At 40.1% G+C, this 17,138-nt stretch overlaps 1 protein-coding gene across 5 annotated transcripts in view; it reads right to left on the reverse strand.

Annotated features, from left to right (window-relative positions):
- Positions 1-17,138, reverse strand: part of SEMA6A (semaphorin 6A) — a 282,441-nt gene that overhangs the window by 157,573 nt on the left and 107,730 nt on the right. For all 5 annotated transcript variants that reach the window (XM_077290764.1, XM_077290757.1, XM_077290749.1 and 2 more), the window contains exons 4-7: positions 16,864-16,924; positions 10,652-10,714; positions 9,313-9,414; positions 627-717 (exon numbers count right to left, since the gene is read on the reverse strand). In XM_077290764.1, the coding sequence (XP_077146879.1) occupies positions 627-717; positions 9,313-9,414; positions 10,652-10,714; positions 16,864-16,924 (317 nt within the window). The remainder of the gene's footprint in view (positions 1-626; positions 718-9,312; positions 9,415-10,651; positions 10,715-16,863; positions 16,925-17,138) is intronic.

The raw sequence follows: 17,138 nt of genomic DNA on the forward strand, positions 1-17,138 counted from the left end.
AAACAATGAAAGTTTTATACATTCACAAAATTGCACTTCAAGGTCTAATTCTCATTCCACTCAAATGGCACAGGTCTATGTTAGTGCCGGACGGAACTTCAGTATGCTCCACTACAATGGGAAAGTGTAATAAAAAGCTCAAAATGTAGTTTAGCAATCACTAACTAAAAATATGGCAGCTGATTAGCTTTTCATTTTTAGTCTCTTTTAATATATAACTTGTCAGATGTAACATATGTGGTAAAGCAATAATGAGTTACGGGAGGTAACGTGTAAGTAAACAGTTGTTAATGACTTTATCAAAATTTGACACAATCTCTCCTCACTTGCTGCATGCTGAGATATACTCTATAGCAGCGTTCCCTAACTCCAGCCCTCAAGAGCCACCAACAGATCATATTTTCGAGATTTCTTTAGTATTGCCCAATTGATAATTCCATCACCTGTGCAATACTAAGGAAATCCTGAAAACATTATCTGTTGTGGCTCTTGAGGGCTGGAGTTGGGAACACTGCTCTACAACATGCCTCTCAAATGCTTCATGCAACTTCTGCATAGCTTATTTAAACTTTATAGACCTGTATAGCACACAGTGAGTAGATATGTAGTAAAATAAAAGGTCATACCTGCAAAGAGAGCGACATTGGCATGCTTGGCATCATATGGACACCTGGCCATGCCACTTATTTCTTCATCCAAAAACTCAAGAGTGTCCATCTGATGGATAAAATGATGACAGCATATTAATAAAATGTTTCACTAAAAAATACTGGTTTGCAAAGTGTCTGATATTAAAACTGATAAACCCATTGACACCAATAGATCCCAATGTCTAAAGGTCCCTTACACAGACACATAGACAGATCAGTGGCACGATACTACCGCCGATCAGTAAACATATCAATCGGCGCTCTTTTGAATTCCTGTATACATAGGCAGACCAAAGCAAATGATGCACACTGAGCAATCTATGCTAGAGCTCTCAGGTGCATGGGCGGTCATGGTTCTCGGCAATTAAATTTCTATTTATATAGAGGACGATGCCCTGCTGAGAACAATGTTTTGTATACTGCCAAAAATATAATTTTGCTCATTCATAGAGTGATCAGCAGCCTGTTTACACTGCAAGATAATTGTGAACCAGTGTTGTTAAAAACACTTGTTATATGATTATCTTGCAGTTTAAATGCCCCTTAAAGAGGTTAAGCAGGTTTTTGCTATGCAATCCGAGGAAAGCATGAGGTAGCAGCTGAGAAACTGAATTCGGAGATGTGTCACTTATCAGTCTGTGTGCTGTTTACTTACAATGAAGGTTTTATCACTAGGAGATTATCATTGTCCTGACCCACAGTGCACACAAGCCCTGGTCAGACCAAGCCCCCTGTTCTGATAAGTAGCTCACAGACTGCAGACAGCCTGGTGTGGGCAGACAGTTAGCTTCCAAGCTCTGCTTCATGGTAAGAACTCTGATTGCACCCAGTACAGTAAGTGATACATCATTGGAATCAGGGCCTCTCTTCTTACATTACGCTGCTGTCATATGAGGTAGCAAAACCCTGGTGGCAAATTCCCCTTACGAAGACAACAGATGTGTCCATCTTTACTCTTCCATAAATTTCAAGGAATCCAATTTCTAACAATACTTTACTGCGTCATGCGAAACAGACCCTTAACAGAGTGCAAGTCTGGCATATGTCTTATGTCTTGGGATAAGCTGAGCCAAGAGGACAGGTACGTTAGGACACATTCATAGCACTGACTGAACCCAAGATAGAATACGCCAACATTTAAATCCATTGATATTTTAGGACATAAAACCTGTAGAATTTGTGTGGCTTTATGCGAGTTTTGCTGGTTAAAACAATATATTGCAGTTTCTAGCAAACCACCCTCACAATGGACAACTGTCAAATCACCTAACACACTCGTAATTGTCTATTTGCCAATTGTAATTCTCTTTCTAAAACCACAGTTGATATTTTATCCCTTTACGGGATTTGCTCCCAAACTGTGTTTGATTATGTGGTCTGTGGCAACTGGCAATTTCTCAATATGCAAGGGCATAATAAAGTTATTCTGTTCAGAAGAACAAACTTGGAGCTCCACCAGAAGAGTTCAAACTGTGGATGAGGCTTGTCAATTGAATGGGTTGGTGAAGTCGTCAGGGCAATTAAATAAGCCCATGAGCAATTACGGTGGCCTACATTGTTAAATCGGTAAAAAAAAAAAAAAATTTTAATTTAAACTAGAAAAAGTCTAACGTTTTCTATCATTTTATCTCCAACATGGTTCATGGATCATTGTAGAACCCATGAAGGCATAAATGGGCTCCAGCCTCTAAGAGAGGAGTATAGACTAGAGTTGGGAACTATTGGGAGTTATAAATCATCTCCAGCTATTTTGTAAATTTGAATGCAATATATCAGTCAGATACATTCAATGGATTGGTACACCTACAATAAATTTAAAAAGCGCTTACAGTTCTTGAGAAAAGACCTTGCTTGCTGTACCAGGCAGCAATTAACTTTTTACTCATATGGTCCAAAGCTTTCATCATTCAGCTGAAGACCTGTCATCATACGTTTCCTGTCATGAATCTTCACTGTCCAGTCTTTCAGAAAGCAATTACTTTTCTAGGCAGCACAATTAGACTGGGGTTTGGAAGTGTCAGTATGAAGAAAATAAGCAGAGCTTATACTATAAGGGCACTGCAATATCTAATGCCCATCTGCATTTTCACTTTGCAGCCCAATAGGGAGGCTCTGTCTTCTGTTCTTGAGTCAAGGGTTGATGAATAGCCATCTGCAAGGCTAGAAGAACAGACAAGAAGGCCACAGGTGTCCATGTTAACTTGCGCGAGTTCCCCTTGCACATACCACTTGTGTTTCAAATGACATGGGCAGCAGGTGATGAAATCAGCAGAGGCAAGAAATTATTGTACGGAAACATCTGCGACAGGCGATGAGATAGATGGTTTGTATTCTGGAAATAATGCTGCTGCCGAAAAAAAAAATCCAAACCAGTAGAACAGGAGCAACTTCTTGGGATTTGTTACATGCATTAATTGTAACAAACGAGAATGAAGCGGTGACAAGGGGAGTTAGAGTAGTCACTGCTTGGCACAGTTATTGGAAAGCCAGCTGCGTTCCGCTCGCTGCTACAAGCAGAGGATGGTGGAGGAGTAGGAGAAAATATGATTTTCTAACACAACATCGCAGATAAACAAAGGACTGTAAAAGACAGAAGCACACACTGTATCTGTTTGTAAAATAACGTGTCTATTCATTGCAGAAACAGGTGGCCGTGGTTATTCCTGCTCTACAAAACAAGGGACATTGCGACTCGGACAATCCAAATACTAACAAATTCTAGTGAATTATTCCAAGCATGTAAAGAGATTTCAGAAAATGTCATGGTAGTTATAAATTAACTGCTTTATGCATAATAAATCACATTTATGTACTGGGCCCCCTACTAGACTTGTAGTCACGCGCACATGTCATTCAATCTCGTCACGTGTTTATGCTACTTGCGAAAATCACTTGGAGGCAATAAGAAACATGTATATAGTTGGTGTTGCTTAAGGTGCCGATACATATGGGTGCAAGGAACCTCAGGATTTCCACCATCTGATATACAGTATATCACAAAAGTGAATATACCCCTCACATTTTTGTAAATATTTTATTATATTTTTTCATGGGACAACACTGAAGATATGACACTATGATACACTGTAATGTAGTCAGTGTACAACTTGTATAACAGTGTAAATTTGGTGTGCCCTCTAAATAACTCAATGCACAGCCATTAATGTCTAAACCACTGGCAACAAAAGTGTATACACCCCTAAGTGAAAATGGTCAAATTGTGCCCAAAGTGTCAATATTTTGTGTGGCCACCATTATTTTCAAGCACTGCCTTAATTCTCTTGAGCAAGGAGTTCACTAGAGCTTAACAAGTTGCAACTGGAATCCTCTTCCACTCCTCCAAAATGACATCAAGGTGCTGGTGGATGTTGGAGACCTTGCACTCCTCCACCTTCCATTTATGGATGCTCCACAGATTCTCAATAGGGTTTAGGTGTGGAGGCATGCTTGGCCAGTCCAGAACCTTTAGGCCATGTGCACACGTTCAGTATTTTTCGCGGTTTTTTTGCGTTTTTTCGCTATAAAAACGTGATAAAAACGCGAAAAAAACGCTTACATATGCCTCCTATTATTTACAGTGTATTCCGCATTTCTTGTGCAAATGTTGCATTTTTTTCCACGAAAAAATTGCATCGCGGAAAAAAAAGCAACATGTTCATTAAATTTGCGGAATTGCGGGGTGTGCATACCGTTATTGGTCTAGTCTTTTTCTTCCTTGTTTATGCATTCTACTTTACTGGTCAGGTTTTGCACCCCATTTTTCATGATCTGCACAGGAGTGCACCGCTTATCTATATTTATACGAATTGCGGGGATTCCGTACAACTAGGAATGCATTGATTTGCTTACTTTCCGCATGTGGCTATGCCCACCATGCGGGAAGTAAGCAGATCATGTGCGGTTGGTACCCAGGGTGGAGGAGAGGAGACTCTCCTCCACGGACTGGGCACCATATAATTAGTAAAAAAAAAAGAATTAAAATAAAAAATAGTCATATACTCACCCTCTGATGGCCCCCGGAGTCTTCCCGCCTCTCTGGTGCACGCTGCCGCTTCCGTTCCAATAGATGGTGTGTGTGAAGGACCTGCGATGACGTCACGGTCTTGTGATTGGTCGCGTGACCACTCATGTGACCGCTCACGTGACCGCGACGTCATGGAAGGTCCTACACACACCATCTATAGGAACGGACGCCGCTGAGGAGATCGGCTGTCTGCAGAGGGTGAGTATAACCATTTTTTTTATTTTTTTATTATTTTTAACATGATATCTTTTTACTATTGATGCTGCATAAGCAGCATCTATAGTAAAAGGTTGGCCACACTTGTCAAACACTATGTTTGACAAGTGTGACCAACCTGTCAGTCAGTTTTCCAAGCGATGCTACAGATAGCTTGGAAAACTTTAGCATTCTGCAAGCTAATTACGCTTGCAAAATGCTAAAAAAAACGCGAAAAAATTGGGAAAAAAACCGCAAAAAAAAAATGCGGATTTCTTGCAGAAAATTCCCGGTTTTCTTCAGGAAATTTCTGCAAGAAATCCTGACGTGTGCACATACCCTTTCCCTCAGTTTCATTAGCAAGGCAGTGGTCATCTTGGAGGTGTGTTTGGGCTCATTGTCATATTAGAATACTGCCCTGTGGCCCTGTTTCAGAAGGGAAGGGATTAGGCTCTTCTTCAGTATAACATAGTAAGTCTTGGCATTCATGGTTCCCTCAATTAACTGTAGCTCCACACAGCTGGCAGCATTCATGCAGCCCTAAACCATGACACTTCAAACACAATCTTTGACTGTAGGCAAGACACACTTTTAGTCCTCCTCACCTGGTTGTGACCACACACGCTTCACACCATCTGAGCCAAATAAGTTTATCTTGGTCTCATAAAACCACAGGACATGATTCCATTAATCCATTTTCTTAGTCTGCTTGACTTCCGCAAAATGTTTGAGGGCTCTCTTGTGCATCATCTTCTGGGAAGACACCCATGCAGACCAATTTAATGCAGTGTGTGGTATACAGTCTTGAACACTTGAAAATACAACTTCTGGATTTGATGCTGAGCACATGCACTCATCTTCTTTGGTCCACCATGGCGAGGCCTGTTCTGAGAGGAATATGTCTCGTTAAACCAGTGTATGGTCTTGGCCACCATGCTGCAGTTCAGGGTGTTGGCTCCCTTCTTATATCCTAGGCCATTTTTTGTACAGCAACAATTCTTTTTTTTTTTCAGATCCTCAGAGAGTGGTTTGCCATGAGGTGCCATGTTGAAATTCCAATGACCAGTATGAGAGAGTGTAAGCTCGATAACACCAAATTTAACACACCTGTTCCCTATTCACACCTAATACCTTGTAACACTAAGGAGTCACATGACACTGGGCAGGGAAATTGCTAATTGGGCAAAAGTTGGCCATTTTCACTTAGTGGTGTACTCACTTTTGTTGCCAGTGGTTTATTTATTTATTATACAGTTAAGCTGTACACTGAATACTTTACAGTGTCATATCTTCAGTAATGTCCCATGAAAAGATATAATAAAATATTTTCAAAATGTGAGGGGTGTACTCACTTTTTTGTGATATACTGTATATGGGAGCCTCTTAGGATTTCCATTATTTGATATATATGTGAACCTCTTAGGATTCCACCATCTGATATATATGGGAGCCTCTTAACGCTCCATCATCAGATGATGTTGGAGGAAAGAAAAAAAAAAAAAAAGTTATGTTCAATTGTTTTGCCAAGTTTTTTTTTCTTCAGGAACATTAAGCTAAGGCTAAGTGCACACTTGCGTTTGGCTGGTCTATGCATGGCTGCGTACATCCTCTCTTAAGCTCCGCCTATGCTCCACCTACTTCTGCATGCGTCCTGCGCACCTATCTTTAACATTGGGTATGCAGGGACATGCGTTGTATGCGGATGTGTCTGCATGCAGCGTTTTGCCGTGCCCGCTGACCGCACTGGACCACAAAAAGTGTCGCACTCCCACTGACCGGATATTGATCACCTATCCAAAGAATAAGTCATCAATGTAAAAGTCCCAGACAACCCCTTTAACCAAATTCTGGAAAAGGTGGACACTTGTGCACATTTTACATAGACATTTTCAGAATTATTTTTATCTCACTGAATGCATCTCTTATAATTCACATTAAACATGTGTGAAATACTTTGATTTTGTAAACTTCTAATAAACCAATTTAAATCAGCACATTCTCATATCTAAAAGCAATAAAATTCCCAATTACCATAATAGGATGTTAATTTAAACAGTGATAGAAATTGATTTTAATAAGTCCTTATAATGCCGAAGAATCTGCATATATTCTCACATAGGATCTAAGCAATGAGCTGTTTATCCCCCCTGATAGGGATGATAATCACTGAATCAGACAGCCCCCAAGCACTAGTTCATTGTCAAGGCCAAGAGCAGCAACAAATAAGAGGGGTGATGAGAAATTCCAGCACGCACAGGTGCAGTCACCGCTAGTGGAGCACTCCAGCTGATATACTATTCACTTTTATGAAGAGATATCACAATCAGATCATGTCTACAGAGGCTCATTATAGAAAGAGTATAAACCAAAAAATGTGACCACAGCTATAATGCAAGCCAATCTGACATCTATGTTGTAATTCTACATGTCTGTTGCTATGTCCCCCAGATACAAGTGCTTCTCACTAAGTTAGAATATCATCAAAAAGTTAATTTATTTCAGTTCTTCAATGCAAAAAGTGAAACTCATATTATACAAAGTCATTACAGAGTGATCTATTTCACGTGTTAATGCTGATGATTATGGCTTACCGCTAATGAAAACCCAAATGTCATTATCTCAGTAAATTAGAATACTTTATAACACCAGCTTGAAAAAGGATTTTAAAATCCGAAATGTTGGCCTACAGAAATGTATGTTCAGTAAATGCACTCAATACTAGGTCGGGGCTCGTTTTGCATTAATTACTGCATCTATGCGGCGTGGCATGGAAGCGATCAGCCTGTGGCACTGCTGAGGTGTTATGGAAGCCCAGGTTGCTTTGATAGCAGCCTTCAGCTCGTCTGCATTGTTGGTTCTGGCGTCTCTTCCTCTTGACAATATCCCATAGATTCTCTACGGGGTTAAGGTCAGGCGAGTTTGCTGGCCAATCAAGCACAGTGATAATGTTGTTTTTAAGCCAAGTATTGGTACTTTTGGCAGTGTGGACAGGTGCCAAGGCCTCCTGGACACATTTGTGTGAATTTTTTACTAGGCATCCACCCCATCCATAAATTGGTAGGTGTGTGAGTGGCAGCTTTCATCAGTAGTTTGCACCTGTGCTGCTGATGCCTTTATAATTATATGATCTGCGGCATCCCGCTTAGGCATTTGTCATCTGACTTGGTGTTGGTAAGGCTGGTTTTTTTTCTGGTTTGTTTTTTTCCAATTGATCAAAACATACTGAAAATACACTAGTTTGCTCTTGCTTAGCCGGTCACTCGTCTTCCATTGACAAAAATATTTTCCAGCTATAAGTTGTTCCTACTAACCCATTAAGAGGTACCTATATTATAGTCTCAGATCTGTGCTTTTTAAGTGTTGAGCTTACGCTAGTTTCTATGCTATGTCTATGTGCGCAGCGAATCATCCGCAACCGCAAATGCATGCAAAAACGCATGCTAACACAGCGTTTTTTATCCACATCAGCTTATGCATGAGGGCAAAAAAAGCTGCGTGTGCATGCGCTTGTATGTGTTTTTTGCATGCATTTGCGTTTTTTATGCGTATGCGTTCGATATTTACCAAGAGGGCATGTCTCAATGGGCATGTCAAAATATCGATTCCTGGACATGAACGGTCTGAAGTAAGCAAGCGCATCAAACGCATGCGTATGCAAGGACATGCGTACACATGTGTTCCCATAGACAATAATGCGTTTTTTAACATGCTCATCCGCATGCGCATGCCTGCGCATATTTGACGAATGTTTGATGCTTCCAAAAATGCAACATGTTGCATTCGCCGGACCCCGCCGCACACCAAGAAATGACGCATGCATGCGCATCCGAACGCATGCCCCTGCATACACCATGTTAAAGATATGTACGCAGGATGCATGTGGATGTATGCGGATGAAACGCTGCATACACAAACGCAAATGTGAAACCAGCCTTACAACACTATTTTATTAGCATTAGATAAAAAGTTTTATTTTTTTAATACAATATACCCTTGCTGCTATCCCAAGATGAAAAAATGAACAAGCGTTACTAGGAAGGCTCAGTCACAATAATTTTATATAGTCTAAAAGGCTGCTGTTGATGTGAGCATTCCACTTGTTCGTCGGGTGAAATGATCTTTTATGCTACACAAAAGATCATCGTTTTGACCAACGCATAGTTGTCCGGCAGAAACTGGACTGGTGCTGCCGAGAACAATGACAGCCTGTGCACACTTAATATAACATAGATTGTTGAGTTTGCATCCTAAGCCAGGGTGGCCAGTGGAAACCGGCTGTTACATAATCGTCACTCATCAAACAATCAGCTGACCGGTGGTCATTTAGTGCCTCGATGCGGATCATTAATATTACACAACAAACACTGAAATAATTGCATTTACATTTGTAACACACCCATATTTAACATACAAATCAGGAAAAAGTACATTATAAAGACTTACCCTGTAATTTCTACAGGCAGGATTAAAAGCATTTGTTCCACAGACAAACAATGTTTCTTCATCCCTTTTAAGTAGAACCTTTATGAAATTATGACATTCATCCTATAGACAAGGTAAAATGCATTTAGATATTAGGGAACAGTACAAAAGCTAATGATTTATCTAATTTATCTACTCCATGATGGTTTCACTAAAAGTTCACTTAGACGAGCTGGCAACTTGCGAAAGCGCATTTGTTAGAACACTCATTCCCATTTCTCCGCACGTGTAAACATGTCGGTGAGCAGTAGTCGAATGAGCAAACTACTTGTTCTCCAATTGATCAAATTCTTTATAAAGGTATAAAAAGTCATCGTTATCGGCAGCACATCGTCTGGAGTAAATGGGGAATGTGCTACCCACAAAAAATGATAGTTTTTTTTGGTTGGGTTGTAAAAAAATACAGTAAATGAGTTCTTATTGAATTGTATATGGCTGACTGTCTCTTGATTGTCTAAGTTGGCCACCCATAAGTAAACCCAAGTTGGATGCTAAATAGGCCCTTAGTGCAGCTGCTCAAGGATTCCACCAACTTAAAGGGGTTATCTAACTTATACATTTCAATAAAAAACTAGCTGTGGATGTTATAGAACAAACAAAAGTAACACCACTCACCTACTCTTTTCCCTGCGATCCAGTATCAACACTCCAGCCATGCTCCTGGTCTTTAGTTTACATGGAGCCGCAGTGATAACATACCCCAATTCTGCCATCTCAACTCCGCAACTGGCGTTTTATGCCGACTGCATGTAAATATAGACCAGGATCATCAGCACTGGATTATCATGGGAGAGAGTAGGTGAGTAGTGTTCCTTGTGTTGTGGTAGAACATATTCAGCTGTTTTTTTTCTTAAATTCTAATTGAATAAGCCATAAATAGCTGTTTGCAAAACCTTTGTATAACATAGTTTAATAGTAAACCATATAGGGGCCACATTATATCATATTGGAAGGTTTGGAATTGCCTCTTCTTGCGTTTGAATCTTTTTTTTTTCTTTTTTTTTTTAAATAAGTTTAGGGGTGACATTCCCTATTGAATTTTTTCATATTTTGCAATATACCATTTCCTTGCCTTTCAGCTATCTGCAGGGGCAAATGCCTTTCTTACACTCTTGTAAAATATTAATTTTACATCATATTTTACAGTAAACATTCAAATGAAAGTCGCTGAGTTAATTGAAAAAGCAATTACCACTGGAGCAGTGTGTGCCGTGATCCATAACACATTACGGGCAGCGACCACGGATAACTGTCTAAAGGGTAACCGTTGGTGTCAGAGAAAGAAATGGAAACTGCCTACCTTATGCTTTCCCTTCATTCTGCAGGTATCTACATCTGGCTGCTTAGATTTCCATGTCAGTTTCTGCAAAGATCAGGAAAGAGAAAATCAATTAGAGCCCCTAAGGCGGTGATGTCTTTTGATTTTTAATGTCAGAGTTGAAGTGAGGAAACAAGCGGCAGGATACAAGTTTATGTGTTGCATCTGTCTCCCTTATGATTAATTGTCATCTATGTAAAGTAGTATAGAATATGATCTTTAAAATGTCGGCTGTGTCTTGTCTGACAGGTGCATAGACATCATGGTAATCCTACAGAGCCTGCCTATGGGACTTCTTCCATATACACAAGCATCTTCTTACATTCTTTACCGGCTGTGACATATTTACTGTTCGAGATGAATGTGCCAATGTTAACACACTATTGCAGATTCAAGAACCAGCACCAAAGGTTGCATTACAATGTAAAGAGGCCAAGGACTGATGTATATCAAGGGGAAGGATTATTAAAGTTCTTCAGCTCGCCATGGGCATAACAGCATGCTAATGATGCATGCAGCTCTTGCAGGCCGTATAGAAGTCCCTGGATAGACTTCCACGCCATCAGCATAATAAAATTGATAGAAGCATAAAGTTGAAAAAAGAAATGCTCAGCATTCCAAAAGCAGATTCTGAGTGCTTTGATGTAAGCTCTGGCACTAAAGCTAGGAGTACGGCACCTATGCATATTCAGGAGATTCTTAAAATGTCTTAGTTGGCAAACACACACGTACAGCATATTTAGTGACCACATAGAAGTAGTCGACTTCATATCAGCACTTCACAAACATTAGGTGGCACAGACTCCTAGTCAGGCTCAGACTGGCATCGGGTTATATACACTAGTTTCCTTGATAGGACGTTGATCCAGAGAACTAATCTGATTGCCTTATGTGGAAGGAATTTTTTTCCCCAATGTGGAGCTTAGTCTTTCCCACATGTTTTTTTTTTGCCTTCCTCTGGATCAACATGTTAGGGCATGTTAGGTTAAGCTATGGGTTGAACTATATGGACTTAAAGTCATCCTTCAACCTTAATAACTATGTTACTATGTTACACAGGAGAACAGGAGAATCCTCCGGTGAGTCCATATGAAAGAGCCACTTACCTCCAACATGAGCAGCAGTTGGCCAATACATTAAGGCTGTGTGCACACGTAGCAGATTTTTTGCGTTTTTTTCGCGGTTTTTCACTATAAAACCGCGAAAAAAACGCTAACATTAAGCATCCTATGTAACAGAATGCAATCCGCATTTTTTGTGCACATGCTGCATTTTTTTCCTGAGCGGAATCGCAATCCAGAAAAAAACGCAGCATGTTCATTAAAATTGCGGAATCGTGGTGATTCTGCACACATAGGAGTGCATTGATCTGCTTACTTCCTGCACGGGGCTGTGCACACCATGCGGGAAGCAAGCAGATCATGTGCAGTTGGTACCCAGGGTGGAGGAGAGGAGACTCTCCTCCACGGACTGGGGACCATATAAGTGGTAAAAAAAAAAGAATTAAAATAAAAAATAGCGATATACTCACCTTCTGGTGGCCCGACCTTCTCAGCGACTTCCGAGGTGTGTGTGAAGGACCTGCGATGACATCGCGGTCACATGACCCGCGGTCACGTGACCGCTACGTCAATGGAAGGTCCTGAACACACCGCTTTAGGAACGGAAGCCGCTGAGGTGAGTATAACCTTTTTTTTATTTTTCTTTTATTATTTTTAACATTCTATCTTTTACTATAGATGCTGCATAGGCTGCATCTATAGTAAAAAGTTGGTCACACTTGTCAAACACTATGTTTGACAACCTGTCAAACAGTTTTCCAAGCGATGCTACAGATCGCTTGGAAAACGCTAGCATTCTGCAAGCTAATTATGCTTGCAAAACGCTAGCTTTCTGTGGGTATATGCATGCAAATTCTGCATGCGATATACCCGCGGCAGGAGGCGCAGAATTGCCGCGGATATTTCCGCGGCAATTCTGCTACGTGTGAACTCAGCCTACAGGAATTGTCCACTAGAACAACCCCTTCTTGATCAAAATGTTTGGCCCTGATAAAATAATAAAGTTTATTCTCGCCTCTCGTGCCAACACCACTCCTGTGACATCACCACTCTATCTCCAGGCTCTAACGTAGTGTTGTGACAGCACCCAATCAGCGCTGGCATCACTGTCTTCACTGCAATCTGGACTTACTCTTCATGTTCGATTTGTTCTAAGGCGGGGACAGTGACACCAGCGCTGATTGGGTTACTTGCCACAACAACAGCACAGGATGCCCGGGAGAACTAGTGCCGACATGTGGGAACACAGGAGGTGAGTATAAGCTTTATTATTTTAACGGGGTCAAGTGAGGGGTATGACAAGAAGTTGTCCAACAAATTCCTTAATTCACTTTGTGCAGACAAATGCAGGATCTCAACTTTTATTCAACCAACTACCCAGTTTAATTTTATATAGAAGCAGAAGTATTTTTGCGAAAGAGGTTAATATAATATTTGCATAAAGCTGAACAGTGGGCCCCACAAGTCAAGGTTACTGGTGGGCCCTTGCCACACCAGTCCGACACTGCTCATAGTGACTAGTACTGCAGTCTCTTGCAATAGAACAATGGTTTGAATTGGACAAGGGTTGTATTTTCTCTATGTAGTTTTGCTTTTTTCTTCCCATATTGGTACTAACATGTAAAGCTAAGCTCTAAATAAAGAAGCTAGCTTACATTATTACTGCCTGTATAATGGCTAATCATTGTACTGATTAAAGAGGGTAGAAGGTAAGACCTACAGAATGGCGCTACGAAGAATTCTTAGCTTAACGTGTTGATTTCCATATCAAATTGGTATATTTATCATTTCAATGACATGACTGACAAAAGTATAATACATATTGATAAAACTTTTGCAATATAGTAAATACAGTGCCAAAAAATGAAGTGTGGCACATAGAGTGATTATTGCTCCATAACACAGAAGTGTGCAGGCTTTGTGTGTATGACTTTGCCTTGCACACAAGACTTAGGTGTGTTGCACAGGTGACAAATGAATTAATGTGGTAGCACAAAAACAGAAAGGAAGTCCAAAATGGCAGAGCCTGAGGAAGGGGTCAGTCCAAACCGAAAATGCACTTCTGTACTTGAATGAATCCTTTGGATCTGCTCATAGAAATTCTGTAACAATTCCTGAACTCAGTAGCATCTAGTTAGTCTGTTCTAATCTGATTTTGCTCCTCCAAACCATATTTCTCCATTAAATACTTTTGTAGCATGAAGGATCATAACAGGTGGAATTGCTCTGTGTCAGACCACAGAATGATAGTCTTATGCAAAAAAGAGAAATATCATCCGGTCTGTCTGATGCAAATAACCAACACGTTACCCATAGTGAAATGTACTTCACTAAATGCTTAGACCAGGATTAGCGAGTGTGTGGTTTGCCTTCAGGATTACTTACCTACATCACAGTTTTGCTCAAAATACTTTTTTTTCAGTCAAATATGGGTATAACATTAACAATCTGCTCATTTTTAGGACTTGTTGAGTGTTTTCTTAGAATTACAAGTCCAGTCTCCTGTTGGTTGTGCAGACCTTTTTCTCAATTGCCTTCACTGTGAAAAACGCTGCTATTCACATGACAAGGCCCAGATTCAACATTGTCTTTGTCCTAGTTTTTGTATAGTTTTTGTGTTTTGCTCCTTTTTTAGTCAATTACTCTATTTGTGCCTTTTTATGTGTATATTTTATATGTGCTCTGCGTTGTTTTTAGCAATTCCATATGTCTTTGACAGATTCATCAATAACAACTTTTTAAAAAGTCACAAATGTTATCACAACCCTACTCAGTCCTCCCTAGTGTATTTTTGACTATGCCAGTATTTTGGCATAATTTTTGCACCATTTGTGAAAGGTACTGCTTTGAACACCAAAAAGTAACCAAAAAAGGGAAAAATTTGTGTCTGCCATTGTGAAGAATTTAGCTTAGAAAACAACAACTAATACCATAAGATAAAAAAGGAAAGCGACTTAATAAGGCTACGTTCACACTTGCGTACCAGGGCTTTGCGGATGGCTGCCGTACTTCTGCCCTGAAGCTCCGCCCACTTCTGACTTCTTCCATTTAGGTCCGCCTACGTCTTTAACATTGGGTACGCAGGACATGCAGATGTATGCAGATGTATGCGGATGCGTCGTTTTGACGCGCCCGCCGACCGCACAGGAATGCAACGCAGAAATAGGAGGACCTAAACAGAAGTGCGGAAGTGGTTGGCGCTTCAGGGAGGAAGTACGCAGTATGCAAGTGTGAACATAGCCTAAGATGATTAATTTGTTCCCAACAATGCACACTTGTGCAGATAGCTTTTTGTATTCAATAAACTTTATGTAATACTTTATTTGCCCTGTAGAGGCACTGCAGATAAAGTGAACACTTGTTGTCAGGACCCCCTCACATTCTATAGTAAACTAATTGGAATCTGACAGCAGCAGCGTATTTTTACAACCTTCCTGAAATATTATTAGCCCATTATTACCCTGGATTCTTGTAATGAAAAATTTTATTGGCAAAAGTGAATGAGATACCCAGAACAATTTTGGGCAGTCATGGTGAATCTTTGTGCCCAATCCTATGTGTTCTGGCCTTAAAGGGCTATGAACCTGTACAAGTAAAAACCTATAACCATAACCTGACCATATAAAATAGGAGTTTGTTTTCGATTTTTATATTTTTATCTTGGTTCATACAAATATGTTCCTGTGCATAGACAGTATATTTCTGTGGAGAAAAAAGTTAAGGGTAAATCAGTGAATAGAAGTGTTGCATTAAGGCAAACGCTTATTAAGACCTAGAAAAAACATTGTTAAAATGACTATTTGTGTTTTAAGTAAGTGTTAAAGCATAATGTAAATGCATAACTCAGCTGGATGAAAACCATTTGATGGATAACCCTGCAGGGATTCCGAGACATTTCCATAATGAGAACATACTGCACAAGATAAAACCCCTCTTCATAAACGCGCATTAAATAACTGTGTCCCCCATTTTGAAAGGTGTTTTGTTATCCCTTTGATGGCACAGACAGAATGGGAAGGCATCCTATGGGGAGTAACATAAATATTACACCCTATGTCTCTTTTTTAGTTTTGATGCTGAATGGCTCAAAACCTCGATGTCATTTGTTGCACAACATGGAATATAGGACTTAATATAGTAAGTATGTAATATTTCCTAAACCCCTGTAAAAGCTGTACAGGAATGTAATGCAATTTATTCACAGATGTTATGTTTAAAAAGAGCCTGACATATGATGCAGACATCTGACACATGTGGTCTAATTCACAGGCAGCATGAATCAGACACTGGCTGGGAGAACTCAGCCAGGTATTTCTGACTCAACCTATTAGTAGCCGCAGGGGACTGAGCCGCGCGGCAGGCTAGTCATGACAGGCGGATCCACAGTGGCTTCTCCTTGCCCACTGAGAGTGACTGACCGGTCTCTACCTATACACGCATGTAGGCAGAGACCTGCCAGTCACTGTCAGTGGGATGGGAGAAGCTGCTGTTGACCCACCTGTCCGACTAGTTTGATCACGGCTCGGTCTTTGGCGGCTATTAAAAGTACGTTTTTACATAACTGACTGAGATTGCACAGCCAGTGACTGATACGTGTTGCCCATTAATTTGGCAGCACGTATCAAATGTCAGGTTCACTTTGAACATATTCAGGATTATGTAGATTATAAAAATTAATTTTATTATGAATTTATGAAAAAAGGACATTTCCTATTGCACTCGTCATACTGATTTCCAGAGAGTAGTCATAGTTAAGACTAAAAACTCTTTATAAAGTGGTAATGCACAAGGCCTGGGGGAGGTGGGTGAGAAGAAGGGGGCACACCTAGTTCTTAGGGGTCATGTGGGGTTTCAGTAATACAATATTCGGTGAAAACTACCAAATTCTATATGGAATTAGCAAAGAAAACTGTACATATATCATGATATGATAATAGAAGCACATAACAGTGCAGTATATCCCGATCCATACAGAGCGGTAATATGGCCAAGAACCTTGATGAAATAAAAGAAGCTTTACGGTAAGAAGAACAACTTTTAACTAGAACTGAACATTAAATATTCTTCATGGCTTTGTACAGAATCTCACTCTCTGAAAGAGTTAGACAGTATTGCCACGTGAATATTACTCACTTTGCTGAAGTAAATTTCTTCTGTGTGTGACGTGTCCAGGTCTATTGTGTAGATGTGGTCCCTGGAAAGGAAGGAACATTTTTAATATGATACCAAATATACCTTGCTAAGACAAATATTGATATTCATTGTAGGATACTAAAATTATGACCAGTCATAGAAGCTGAATGGTATTGTGATAAATAATACGCAGTTTGTAAAATTAACTTCTGATAGATTGCTTAAACATTATGGAGAGTGGAAGAACTTGCAGCTTATAGATCCCTCCCAAATGT

The sequence above is a fragment of the Ranitomeya variabilis genome, chromosome 1, assembly GCF_051348905.1.
Source record: "Ranitomeya variabilis isolate aRanVar5 chromosome 1, aRanVar5.hap1, whole genome shotgun sequence".
Taxonomy (NCBI): domain Eukaryota; kingdom Metazoa; phylum Chordata; class Amphibia; order Anura; family Dendrobatidae; genus Ranitomeya; species Ranitomeya variabilis.